General features: G+C 64.4%; 1 protein-coding gene across 1 annotated transcript; it reads left to right on the forward strand.

Moving 5' to 3' along the window:
* Positions 1-5,241: 5,241 nt before the first annotated feature.
* On the forward strand, positions 5,242-7,649 carry NKAIN4 (sodium/potassium transporting ATPase interacting 4; the record flags this gene model as incomplete). Its single annotated transcript, XM_080814717.1, is given in 7 exon segments — positions 5,242-5,355; positions 5,834-5,892; positions 6,123-6,187; positions 6,190-6,243; positions 6,246-6,262; positions 6,577-6,657; positions 7,464-7,649. Coding segments are annotated over 7 exon segments (576 nt in total).
* Positions 7,650-13,429: the final 5,780 nt, after the last annotated feature.

A 13,429-nucleotide genomic window follows, 5' to 3' on the forward strand; every position in this document is an offset into this window, starting at 1 on the left:
TTGTATTGGTGAAAACTCTTGGTGTTTTGTAAATCCCACAGGTGGGGTCAGGGATTGAGGTCGCCACGGGAACCTGATTTCAGATCACCCGCCTGTGAAGGGGCCGGTGACCAGGGGGTGCTCAGTGCGTGCGCGGTGAGCACCGGTGCCCCTTTGCCTGGCTGAGCGGCTCGGCCGTGGAAGCCATCACCCGCGGGGCTGGCGCTCGGCCCTGGACTCCTGGAGCCAAGAGCAATGGCTTGAGGCTGCAGTGTGGCCTGCTGTGCTGCCTGGAGGAGGACCCTCGTCCCCACACCCCCACGTGCTCTGCTCAGGAGCAACCTGCTGGCTCCCCGTGTAGGACTCACTTCCCGAGAACCAGCCTGATCATGGCTCACACTGTGGAGAACTCTGGGGCTCCCTGTGACTCAAGAATAAAAGCAAAGCCTCTGTATCCCCCCTCACCTGCCTCCCTTCTCCCCCACCCTGCTCATCCCACCTCCAGGCCTTCGCACGGCAAGGTTGTCCCCCAGCCCTGCCTCAGAGGCACAAGACCTATGCCTCAAGCCTGCGATGCTGGGGGCTCCCTAGTGTCCCTACCCCCAGGCCTGACCCTGCCCTGGCACAGACACCGTTGGACTTGGCCCCCCTGTCTCCCCGCATTCTCTGGGCCTGTGAGCCCTTGGTAGACCACCCCACCCTCCTTCTCCTCCTGAGCCCTCAGACCTGGGAGGGGACCTCTGGGCGGCGAACCCTGGCGGGAGCCCGGCACGCGTTGAGGACGTTGATGGGCCGATGCAGGAGGTGCTCGGTGGGAGGCGACAGGCAGGGGAGGGGAGGGCTGCTGCTTCGGCCGACTGGTCTGGGGCAGGCTCCGGGGGCTGCGGTTCTATACTGGGGCAGCCGCGCGGCCGGTCGCCGCTCCAAGCCTCCTGACGAGTCGCGCCACCGCCGCTTGAAGAAGGGGTCCCGCGTCCCTCCCCAGCTCGCGCGAAGCCCCGGAGGGAAGGAGGGAGGGGCGGCGCGGCTGTTCCTCGGACGCGGAGCCGGGCCGGGGGGCGGGGGAGCCCGGGGCTGAGGGGCGGGGGGCCGCGGGGCGGGCCGGGAGTGGGGGGCGGCGGGGGCCGCGGGCAGAGGCGCCCGGCAGCCGGCGCGCGGGGGTGGCTCAGGTCCAGACTCGGGGCCGGCGCGGACACCGTGCGCTGCTGCTCCTCCGCGCTTTCCAGCCGGCGAGTGGCCGCTCCTGCTCGCGTCCCGCGGTCCCAGCGCGCGGGGTGCGGGGAGGGCGGGGGCTCCCGCTGGGGGCGGTGGGAGCCGCGGGCTTCTGGGGCCGAAGTTCGCCGCGGCCCGGGAAGGGTAGGGAGCCGGCGTCCTGCGCGCGACCCCGCTGGCCCCTGCGGCCAACCTCCGTGCCCCGCTGGGCGTGGGCGCCCGTAGGGAAGGGGGGGCCGCCGCGGGGACCCGAGCGCCGGGGACAGGCGCCGCCGGGGCACGTGCCCGGGAGCGGCTGGAAAGGACCCGGGAGGAGCAGAAGCCTCCGCGCGGGGCTCCTGTGTGTGAGCGCGCGCTCCCTTCCCAAAGCGGGCGCCAGGCCCTGGGGGAGCGGCGCCGGCCCATTTCCAAGGCCCGAGAGCCTGGGGGTGGGGGTGTGCTTGCGAGTTTGCGAGTTCCCGAGTGTATGTTAAGGGTGTGTGTGCGCGGCCCTGTCCCCTTGGGCGCGGGAGGATGGGGCCCCCTCGCCCCTTCTCTGCCCTGGAGAGGTGGGAAGGAGAAAAGACCCGCCAGCCGCTGCCCAGAGTTGCACCTGGGACCCTTCCGTGTTGGGGATTAGCTGCTCCCCTGGATCCAGAGCTTTGCCAGAGAACTTGGGCACCCCCCACCCCCCCCACCCCTGCTCCGGTGGAGTTTCCATTTTGCCCCAGCCCCTCCCAGTCGCTCCGAAGCCCGAGACACGGGGTGGGGGTGATGGAGTGCTAAACCGAGGTCCCAGGCCGCAGACCTGGGGAGAAGATGCCCAGGAGCCCTGCGGTCTCCCATCTTAGAGAGGAAATGGTGTTTTGTTGAGGCCAGGCTGTGGGCTCCTGGCTCGGCGGGGCAGGGGCCTTCCAGCCCAGAAGCTCGGAGACCCAGAGAGCAGGACGTTTGAAGCAGAAAGTCCTCGCACGCATGGCATCCTGTCCTTTGGCTGTCCTTTGCGTGGGGGTGAGGGTTGGGGCAGAACCGGCAGGGGGCTTTGAAACAACCGGGAGGCCCCTATGGAGCCAGCGCCCACGCTGGGCACACACCTGAGCTGTAGGGTCTGTGTCGGGAGCACAGCCGTGCGCAGCCGCGCTCCTGCGGTCCGGGCGTGGGCCTGGACCCTGGAGAGCACGGCCAGCCGTGACTGGCGCAGGGGCTGGGAGGAGCTGGCAGGCGGCCCCGAGTCTCCTCTGAGTGTGTGGCACTGGCAGGGGGGTGCTGGGGAGGGGCATGAGCCCCAGCCCCTTGATTAGGGTCTTGTGGTCAGGAGAGGAGGCTGGGGCTCAGGACGTCAAGTCATTCTGTGTTGAGAACAGGTGGGGCTGGCCGGCTGTGCCCGGGAAGGCTGTGGTGTGCACGCACGTGTGCACGCCTCATTCTCCTTGCCTTGCGGGGTCCCCCCATCACAGCGCAGGCCCTTCCGCGTGGGGCCCCCTCCCCCACCTGCAGAGCTTTGCCTCTCTTGCGGAACTCCCCCCCCCACCCCCGGCTGAGCCTGGCCAGGCTTCCTCTGCCCACCCAGGCCCTGACCCCTCAGGCTGTCCTCCACTGGGGCTGGCCAAGAGCTCCAGGTCCCAATCCCCCACCTTGGGTGCTCAGGGCTGGGGTCTCAGGAGGCAGGGAGAGGCAGGATGTCTGCCCTCAGACGCCTGTCTCTTTCCTCCAAATCTGTGAAACGGAGGAAGTTCTGGGAGCCGGGATCCGAGCCCGGATGGGAGCTACTGTCTGCTGCCCGGCGATGGGGCGCATGAGGGGCTGGGCCGTGGGCTGGCGCGGGGCGACCTCTGGGCAGAGACAGCCTCTCCCGTGCCCGGGGTTAGCTCCGCAAACACCTGAAGGGCTGGTGGTGAGCCAGGAGATGGGGGTGCTGGGGAGGGGGCTTCGTTTCTGCTCGTCCTTGTCCTCTGAAAACTCGCTGCTACAGTCTCCGTCCTGTACCGGGACTCGCAGCCCTACTGCGCGCTTCCTTCTCCGAGGGAGTTCTTTTTGCATTTCTAAGATTTATTTATTTATTTGAGAGAGAGAGAGGTGAGCAGTGGGAGGGGCAGAGGGAGAGGGAGAGAGACGTCAGGGGACTCCCCACTGAGGGCTCCATCCCAGGACCCTGAGACCATGACCTGAGCCGAAACCCGGTTGGCTGCCAGGCGCCCCAGCGTGGGTAATTCCTTAATTCTTCCTGGCCTTTGCTGGCCGTGACCCAGTCCTGATTCAGGTGCCAGGAGGAGGAAGCCCCGAGCCCAATGCTTCCTTTGGTTCCCATTTTTGGGGTGCTGTGAGGGGGGTCCCGGGACCCCTCTGCTGAGGCTGCGGTGAGGACTCCGGCTGACACAGTGTCCGTGACACTCAAGTGCTTTCGGGCTGAGCTGATTTTCAGGTTCTGGTGGCCAGAGGGCACGCGGATGCCGATGCTCCTTCCTGACGGGGTCCCAGAGCCCCCAGCACGGTGGTGGGGACCTCAGGGCGGGTTGGGGGAGTGGGGGTGGGGCCTACATTTTGGAAAGATCAGTGCAGGCTCTGGGAGCTACTGAAGCGTGAGCGTCCCCTCTGTCCTGAATTGAAAAGAACCATAAGGGGCGGGGGTGGGGGGTGGGGAGAGGCAGGAGGCCAGGCACCAGCTGGTGAGCAGCCTGGGCCTTCCGGGGCCACTCTCTGTGGGGAGGACACATGGCTTGGAGACGCTGCTGAGTGTCCCCCCCTCAGGCGCGGGCTCATGATAGGGATGGATGCCCTGGGAGGGGACAGACAGACAGACTTGCCTGAGCACGTGGGGGCAACACTGGGGTCTGTCCATTGGGCAGCTGGGTCTCTGTGCGCCCTGCCCGGCGTGTTCACGGCCCTGAGTCAGCCCCCCTCCCCCCTCCCTGGCCTGCTGGTGCCCTCCAACCTCCGTCCCCTTCCTGGAAGGCCCCCAAGCAGGAACACCCACAGTCCCAGGGATGCCCCCTGTGGTCCAAAACCGTGGGCACGGAGGACACAGGGCGTGGTCAGGGAGGCCGAAGTCGGACAGCAGGCACCTCAGACGGGAGGGGACGGGGCCCATGGTCTTCCCAGCAGCTGCCTGGTCCCCTCCACTTTGCTCTGAGGGCGTCCCAGTGAGGGTATGGGCCCGGCCCATGGGTCCCACCTGCCCACTGGGGTCTCAGACTCCGACTGAAGCCTTCTTAGCGGCAGTGACGGTGCCACATGTCCTTCCAGATGTGTACTGACCACTCGAGACTGTGTCGGTTACAGACCCCTCATCCTGTGCAGGGCAAGCAGTGGGGAGTCTAGTGACCGGCCGGACCCTGGCCACACTCACTGGGCATTAAGAGCAAAGTGGGGACAGAAGGTGGGGGCTTGGCTGGCCCTGGTTCTCCTCAGAGGCGTCTCAGGAGACGATGCCTGTCACCTCCTGGCCTGGGGGGGGGGGTGCTGGTCTGGAGCTGCCCATCCCCTGTGGGCCTGTGGGGCGGGAAGGCTGTGGCAGGCAGGAGAGCGGCGCAGAGCAGACACATGTCCTGCCCTTGAGCCACTCCCAGTCCCCACGCCCCGCTGTCTCCTAGGATGGACCCCAGCCTCTGCAGGGCACACTTGGAATGTCCCCGGCCAGAGACCTGGAAACAGCTGCCGCCACCCCTTTGGGGCCATACACGGCAGCTGGCCATGCCCAGGATGCACCCCCGGCCACTGTTTAGTGGGCTGGTTGGAGTCCTGCAGGCAGCCGGGGTGGGGGCAGGACCAGGCGCTCCTGTGGGTGTCAGGGCGTTTGTGAAGTCCACGAAGGCTCACCCCACTGGGCTCTGTCTGTCCCTCACTGCAGTGAGGAACAGTGTGGCGCCTGGAGACATGTCTGGCCTGCTTGCTCATGGTTCCAGCTCACCCAGCCTGTGGGAGGGACCCGGAGGGGGGGCTTGCTCGGAGAGGCTCTCCTCTGGGACTCGGCAGGTGGCCCCCACGCAGCCCATGCAGCTGAGCTGGCTCTGGGTCGGGGACTGGCTGTCCCCAGGCCGGTGGCACGCTGGCGCACAGTGGGGCCATAGGGGAATGGCAGAGTGCAGCCAGGAGCCCTGCCAGGATGCTGTCCCCTCGCTGCCGCCGTCGTTCCAGGATGTGGCCTGTCCCCTCCGACCCTTGCTGGACATGCCTTGTCTCGCATGGGTGGGAAGGTGCTCGATGCGGTGGGTCTGGCTGGGTGTGCTCCCGGGTGTGGTCTGGTTTCTCCCAGTGGCGGGCCAGGCCCAAAGAATGGCTGAAGGAGCGTGTGGACGCGCGTGTGCCTGCTGGGGCCGTGACTGCGCTCAGAGACGGTGGGTCGCCCCTGTGGATTAAACATCACGTTCCTGGGGCGCCCAGCGGGCTCAGCGAGGGGGGCACGCCACTGTTGACCTCAGGGTCGTGAGCCCCGCGCTGGGCGTGAGGACTACGAACGAAAGAGAAAGAAAGCAAGGCCTTAAAAACCATCCAGCTCCTCAGAGTCTCTGAGCGCCTCTGTTGGTCCTCTGTTGGCCGGGCCTGCAGGGCTGGAGAGCGGGAATGGCCACAGTCCATGGAGTGAGGGGAGGGCCCAGCAGACGGGGAGGGTGCTGACCGGAGCTCCACGGGACCTCAGCGCCCACTCCTGCCGAGCGTGCCCCAGAGCCGCAAGCCTTGGCCTCACGTGTCCGGCCCCGGGTTTGTGGCTGGGCCTGAAACCCGGTGAGTTAGAGCGGCCCGGTGTTCCCACTCTGGGGATGAGGGAATCCAGGTGGGGGGCATGGTGCTTGTCCAAAGACAGTCTTTCCAAGCAGAAGGGACACCCCCAAGGTGAGACTTGAGGGCCAGTTGGATGCGTTTGGAGATTTCTGTTGGACGACCCAAGACCATTGCCGGCGCTGGGTGGTGGTATCGGGCAGGAGATGCAGGTGGGGGTGCTCTGCGGCCCTCAGGTGCCCGCGCTGCCCCGAGGTCGCTGCCCTGGAACGGCAGGTGTTCGACTTCCTGGGCTATCAGTGGCGCCCATCCTGGCCACCTTTGTCCACATCGTCGTGGTCATCCTGGGGCTCTTTGGCCTCGCTATGTCGTGGTGGTGAGTTTGTCGTGCTCCTGCAGACCCCCATGGGCGGGAGGGGGGGGCAGGATGACCAGTGGGAGGTCTCCGGCGGCATCGTGTCCTAGAAGCCACGGGAACATCCCGGAGAGTCCGGGATTCAGCCGCTGCAGCCTGAGCCCTGTCTGGGGCGGGCTCGGGGAAGTCACCTCCAAACAGAGCGTGCTGGCTGCAGACTCGGGGAGGAGAGTCGTCCCTGCTAGTCCCCTCCCAGAGTGCTCTGGAAAGGCAGGTTGGCCCCCACAAAAGACCTGAGTGCACCTTCTCCACCCCTCCCCGTCTCGACTTTCCAGTACGCTGTGTGGGCAGCCGTCTGGGTCACCTGGAACGTCTTCATTATTTGCTTCTTCCTGGAGGTGGGGGGACCGTCGAAGGTGGGTAAGTCGAGGGCTTGTGGCCGGGCCCCTGAGCGCTATACATGGCTGCTTGTGGGTCACTGTCTCTCCCGTGGCCGGTTCATGGCCCTGGCCCTGGCCCTGGCCCTGGCTCCCAGGACAGCCCTGGCCCACAGGAGGGACTCAGCAAAGGTTGGGGGAAGACCTGTGATTTGATGGGTAGACGGCGGCTGTGGGCACTGCAGGCAGCGGGCTTGGAGGAGGCTGGGGAGCAAAGAGGTGCAGAGGCACCTCGAGGGGCAGGTTCTTTCAGATGCTGGCAAAGCCCACCGGCCTCTCCCGGGCAGGCGGGCACCACCTCCAAGCCGTGGTCTGCCTGAGTGGCGGTTTGGGGCCCTTTGTCCGGAAGGTTTTATTTCACCGTTGCCTGAAGCTGAGAGCCAGGGATGCGGGTCGGGCTGGACCCCGGCTCCGCCACGGGACAGACTGGCCGTTGCTTTGTGGGGCCACAGCTGGGGCAGCAGAGTAGGGAAGACAGACGTTAGTTCCAAACCTAAAATGACAGTGGTGACCGAGGACATGAAGGAGGGGCCGAGAGCTCTGTGAGAACACACCCTCAGGGTCTGACCTGGGCAGGGAGGCCTTCCTGGAGGAAGGGGTGTAAGCAGGGTAGGGGGCCAGGGCAAGCAGTGGGAGGCCTTCTTGCAGGGGAGTGACGAGCAGGCCTTGGGGTCCCTGCCTCCCTTGGCTGGAGGGCAGGGACCCCTCCCCCTTCACAGGGGCCCACACTGGGCTGTGGGTGGGCCGTGTCCCTGCTGCTCACCTGGTCCCACCCTCACCCCCAGAACAGCGAGCTCCTGACCTTCAACCCCTCCCCGCACCGCTCCTGGTGGCATGAGCACCCCACGGGGTGCCCGCGTGAGGAGCCACAGGCTGGTCTTGGGTCCCTAGACGGCCAGGCCTTGGTGCCCGCCATCGGCTGTGCCCTGGAGCATGGCTACACTGAGGCCCTGCACGGTGCCCTGCAGTGAAGGGGGGGGCAGGGCAGGGGAGGAAGCGGAGAAAGGGGTGGGGGAGGGGCTTACAGGTAAGGAGTCACCCCCACCCCCATCTGTCCCTCGGGCCACTGGAGCCTCAGTGCGCTGCTCTGCAAAATGGGTTTGGAACGGGCTCCAACCGCAGGGTGGGCATGAGGGTGGGAGCAGGACAGAGCCAGAAGCTCTGTTGATGCTGTTGGTGGGTTGGTGGATTGGGACCAGAATGAAGGTGTCTGTCTGTCCCCTGCCGGCCCTGAAGCCTCCATCACAGCCCCTCCAAGTCACACAGACGCTTGACATGAGGGGGGGCAGAGACGCAGCTGCACCTGCTGTGCTGATAGGGGTTGTGGCCCCATGAGTCCAACTACAGGATGCCCAGTGCCGTGTGAGTTTCAGATCAGCAAGGACTACGTTTCAGCGTTGCACGCTCTACGCGGGGTTTCTGACATACACGACACCCGTGGTTCATAGTGTAGCTGAAATTCGCATGTAAGTGGGTGTCCTGTATTTTATCTGCAAGCCCTGAAAAGAGAAGTGTTTTAATGCAGGGGCCGGGCGTGGGCAGGGGCATCTCAGGCCTCAGGAGCTGGGCCAGCGCCCGGCCCCCTCTGCCCCTCCTGACTGGGGACTGGGGACGCTGCCGGGACAGACTCCGGCCATGAACCGGTGGCTTCTCCAAGCCTGTTTCTCTTCTGCGACCCAGACGGTTAGCTTCCCGCACCCTCTCCACCAAGGAGGTCTGGGCACCCGGCTTCTGACCCCCACGGAGGGGCTCTGGGACTAGATGGGCAGGAGGGAGGAGGACCGAAGCCCCAGCTGCGTGGGCAGCGGGGGGCCTCTGCAGGGCGCCCCCGGCTCGCAGCTGCTGGGGTCCGCCATCTGCATTTAGGCCCGAAGCGCCGAGTCTCCTGAAGCCGGTGAGGGTGCACCGGGAGCTACTTCTACCCACTCTCGGGAGCCCCACTCTGAAGGGAGAGTCTGAACTCCGCGGCAGACTGCTGCTTGGCGCCCGTGCCCCGGCAGGCTGCCGTCGGGTGGGGCACACGGTGCGGGCACACGGCAGGGCTGAGGTCCATGTCTCATCCTCCCGTGCCTGCCTCGTGTCCCCAGCGTGTGGACGGGGAACGGAAGCCCAGCGAGAGCGGCGCGCGGGGAGCGTGGAGCTGCAGGGGGTCTGCGGGAGCTGGTGGCTGCGGCTGTGACCTAGGATCCTGGAACATCACAGCTGGAGACAGTGACTCTGCGGGTCGGGAGTCTAGGAACGGCTCAATCGGCCGGTGCTGGCTTGAGATCACTCACGAAGCCTCCGTTGGCGGAGGCTTTGGTCACCTGAAGGCCGGACCGGGGCTTCAAGTGCTGGTTCCAAGGGGTTCCCCTCGCGTGCACCCCCCAGGGCTGCTTGGATGTCCTCACCATGGGGTGGCTGGTCCCTCAGGGCGAGCGGGCGGAGAGGGACGGGCAGCTGCATTGCCTCTGAGACCCTGTCTTGGACGTCACACTTGGTCATTTCTGGAGGATCTCAGCGTTTGCACAGGTCAGCCCTAGTCAGGGTGGGAGATGGCCCCGCAGGGCATGAGCTCCGGGGAGATCCACCCGGATGGCCCCGCGGCTTCTGCAGGAGCCCAGGCTCTCCCTGCTGTTGGTTCCCTGCAGTGACGAGGCAGATGGGGCCCAGATGCCCCCCTTTCTTCCAACAAGGCCCAACCTCTCTGAATTGGGGCCCTAGGGAGGCCCTTTCTCCCCACCATCTCCTCCAGGGAGAGAAGGACCCATCTGAAGAAGAAGAAGATTGAAGCCCACAGTTTGACGTAAGGCCGGGAAGCTGGCTGCAAGATGCTCATACCCAGAAGAGGCAAAAGAGGCCATCGAGGGGTTGGGGGGGGAGGGAAAAACCCCATTCCAGGAGGGGTCGGGGAAGGGCTTAGGTGGCTGTGGACACAGCTGTCTGGTCAGCAGAGCCCAGACTGGCTTTGACCATGAGCATGTGGCCTCTGTATTCTGGAAAGCATGGCCCCATCACCAGGCCCCTCAAAGCTGGGGCTGGGAAACCCCCTGTGGGCTGCAGCCCCTTCCTCTCTTCAAAGCCTCCAGGAGCGTCCTCTAGAGGCTGTCCCCGGGCCCAGATGGAATGGGTGTCCCTCCTCCAGGTATCACCTTCGGTGGGCTCTGTACCCGTGGGTCTGGAGCTTGTCCTGAGCTCACACACCCAGGGGCAGAGTCTGTTACAGGGATGCTGTCTGGCCGAGGGTGCTGCTCAGTGGGGGGGTCTCTCAGGGACCTCGTCCTTTTCGGGGGGGGGTGTCTTATCCATGGATGCATGTGTGAGACAACGAGACTGGTTGTGAGTAGCAGAGGCAGAGGCTGGGGTTCATGGAGGGAGCACGAGGAAACAGACCGTGGACTCCAAGGTGGTCAGACAGCCTGGAGGGCCCTGGAGGAAGGGGAGGTCAGGGAGCTCCTCCAAGGGCAGGCTGGCCGCGCAGCCATGCGCAGGCTCTTCCCTGTGTGGGGAAAGGAGAGGCACTGGGAGGAGCTGGGCCATTGTCTGCGAGGCCCCTGGAGCCGGAGTCCATGCCGGGCTCCTCCCTGAAAGGGACGCCAGCTGCTCTGTGCGTGGCCAGGCCACGGAAGCTGGGCCGATGGTTTCTGGCTTTTCAACGCTTTCGTCTCCCAGGGACACCGTAACAAAGTACCATGACAGGCCACTGGAAACATTTGTTTTCTCTGTTCTGAGGCAGGACTCCAAAATCAAGGTGCCGCAGGGTCGGTTCCTGCCCGGGGCTCGGGCGGAGGGTCTGTCCCAGCTTCTGGTGTCGATGTCCCCACCGGCAGACGTGGCTCTGTCTTCACACAGCCGTATTTCTTGTGTCTTGGGTGTCAGATCTCATCACTTTTCCTTAAATCTCAGCATCTGGGGTGGCCTCGTCTTAATTTTGTCGTCTCTTCAAAGAGTGCTTCCAAATAGGACAGTATTCACAGGTCCTGGGGGTGAGGACTTGATCGTGTATTTCTGAGGCTACAATTCAACCCACGACAGCAACTAAACAATTCCTCGGGGTCACACAGGTGCCTTCTGGCTCCTGGAGGACGCGCATGGCAAAGCGCTGCCCCCTTGAAGACCAACCAAGGCCCCTTTCCGAAGCTGTGTGTCGTGCAGGCTGTGGGGGTGGTGCGGGGCCGGGTTAGGCCAGGGACAGGCCCAGCCGCAGGCTTTGCTGGTCCCTGGGGAAGCCGGGCAAGGAACCTCCTGACCTGATTGTCCAACAGAACCCACTCACTCCTGTCCTGCCTCACTTCCGCCACAGAACCTAAGGCCTACCAGCGAGGAGCCAGGTGGCTTTGCCCCAGGACCTTGGAGTGTGTGTCCAGGTGAGCCTCGAACTTCACAATGGAGTCCAGTCTGGCTAGCTCTTCTCCAGCCCTGGGCAGTGCTGAGGCCCTGGGTCGGGCAGGTGCCGCCTTCGTGAGCCACTTGAGCCCAGTGTCTCAGCTTCCTGTTCTGTGGCCTGGGAAGCACGGGGGGGAAGGACCTGTTGGGGGAGGTCAGGTCAAGCCTCAGGTCAGTGTGCATGCAGGAGGAGCTCAGTCCGTGTTGGCCAGTAGCTCCATGACCACTACAAAGGACACACGGAGCATCTCGGGTGTGTCTGCCGCGTCCCTGGAGGGAACTGGTCAGATCTGGAGGCTCCTGACTTTGCTTGGTGTAAACAGTGACGTCGACATCCATGTGTCCAGGTGGGTTTACAGGACAGAGGTTCGGCACCCAGCAGCTGACACTGGAAATTGAATTCTGAATCTTGGGCTACGCTTGGCTGCTTGTGGTGGTCTGCAGCATGAGAAAACACGGCAGCTCAGGTGGCCTGCACGCTTCCGGCGTTCCCTCCTCTCTGGTTTTTATAGGCCCAACGGACCATCAGACTGGGGCATTTGGGGTGCTGTCCCCATGGCCAGAAGCCAGAGCCGCCCTTCCCTCTGGTGCTGCACACCTCACTCACTGATGTAAAACGAGGGTCATGGTTACCTGAAAACGCGTGGGAACCCAGGTGGCTTCCTCGAAAGGAGAAAGAACCAGCTTGGAAGGACACTCCTCCATACATTTATAGAATTTTTAAAAAGGCAACGAAAAGGAAAGACTCTCGGTGGGAGTGTCCAACGTGCTGCTGCTGGTGCTGGAGGAAGTTCCACGTGTCGATGGGAGAGACGGATCCATTGGGTTGCAGGTACGGACTTTCTTTCATGAAATGCGAGTTTCTAAATACTGGTTCGCTGGTATGTGCTTTGCCCCCCAGGAGCCAGCCCTCTGATGATTGTTCTGGAGGGTTTGGAGAGGCCAGCCCTTAGCTGGCTGGCCTGCCGTCCTGGCTGCCACGGAGGCAGAAAGCCTAGTGCTGGTGGAGCGGGGTCTGCAGGTACCGTGGGCCTCTGGGAGCTTCGGGGAGCAGCTCAGGGTGGGGTGTGGGGGACAGACAGGAGGTGGGAAGGCAGATCATGGGGTGTCCGTCCCCAGGACCCTGTGCGGGAAGTGCAGTGGGGGTGGGTGGGTTGGAGGAGGTTTCAGGACCACGGCCAGCTCCGGCCCGGCCCTGTCTGGGAGGGGCACCTGGTTCCCATAAGGGTTCCGGAGGACTCCTCAAGCTTCCCTCTTGAGGGGGAGGAGATCGGCTTGTGGCCTCAAGGGGGGACCATTGGGCCTGATCTGTGCGTGAAGAAACCAAGACCCAGAGCTTACGTAAACCCCTCAGGTCTCACCGTCGTGGGTGGAGGGCTGGCCATCCCCGGGGAGGCAGCTGGAAATGCTGTCCTTCCCCTTGCTTCCAAGACCGTGCTGTTGGCCACCTTCCTGTCCACCCCGTGCCATTTCTTACCCCACCCTGGGTTGTGCTAGTCTCACAGACAGACCCCACCACCCTCTCTCAGAAGATCTGCTGTGCCATCTCTCCATAGCAGGCCCCCCTGTGAAGCACCTTTTCTCTTTGTCCCCCCGGCCAGTCAGGATCCCTGCAAGACCGAGGTGGTGCCCTTTGGTTGGGTTAATGCCCAGGGGCGGGTGAAGGGGCTGTTCTAAGTCTGGGTGCCACGCGAGGGACAACACAGCATGTTCCACTCCCTTGGGGTGTGCAGGCACCGAGCCGTTGCCCTCTGGTCCGCAGGAGTGTGGGGAGGAGTTACATCCAGGCAGAGCTCACTGGAGCTGTCCCCCTGCCCCTGGGATGCAGAGCTGCAGAGAAGGGACCGAGGGGTCCACGCTTTATTTCTCTCCTTCCTTCTCCTGCTGGGCCCCCCATTGGCCAACCCAAGCAGGAGGATGCTGGAGCGTGGACGCCATCCACACCACAGGGGGTGGGGAATGTGGAGCAGGGTCAGGTGGAGCACCCCCAAGTCACCGCCATCAGACTCCTGCTCCGAGCTGCATCCTTGGGGTGGAGACCGCTGCTTGGTATGGGAGATGCTCGGATGCCCGACAGCATGACCCACCATCCTCAGCGACCTCACAGCTTCCCAGCATCTGTGGAAGAGGCTGGCTTTGCTTCCCTGGGCAGAGCCTCCCGGGTGAGCTGGGGCTGCCAACCTCTCCCAAGACCCTGTGAGCACACAGGGCGGTGGGCATTTCCTGGGAACCTCTGGCCCTGTGGCACTGGGATGCGTGTTAGAAACAAGCAGTCCTGCTCAGGGCCCACCCTGGGCTCTGGCTGCGAGTCAGTGCTGGTCCCCTCATTCCCATAAGGAGGATGCAACTTCCCGACGGCGTGAATGCCACCCTCGGGAGGTGTTAA

This window comes from Martes martes (assembly GCF_963455335.1).
Source record: "Martes martes genome assembly, chromosome: 9".
NCBI classification, from domain to species: domain Eukaryota; kingdom Metazoa; phylum Chordata; class Mammalia; order Carnivora; family Mustelidae; genus Martes; species Martes martes.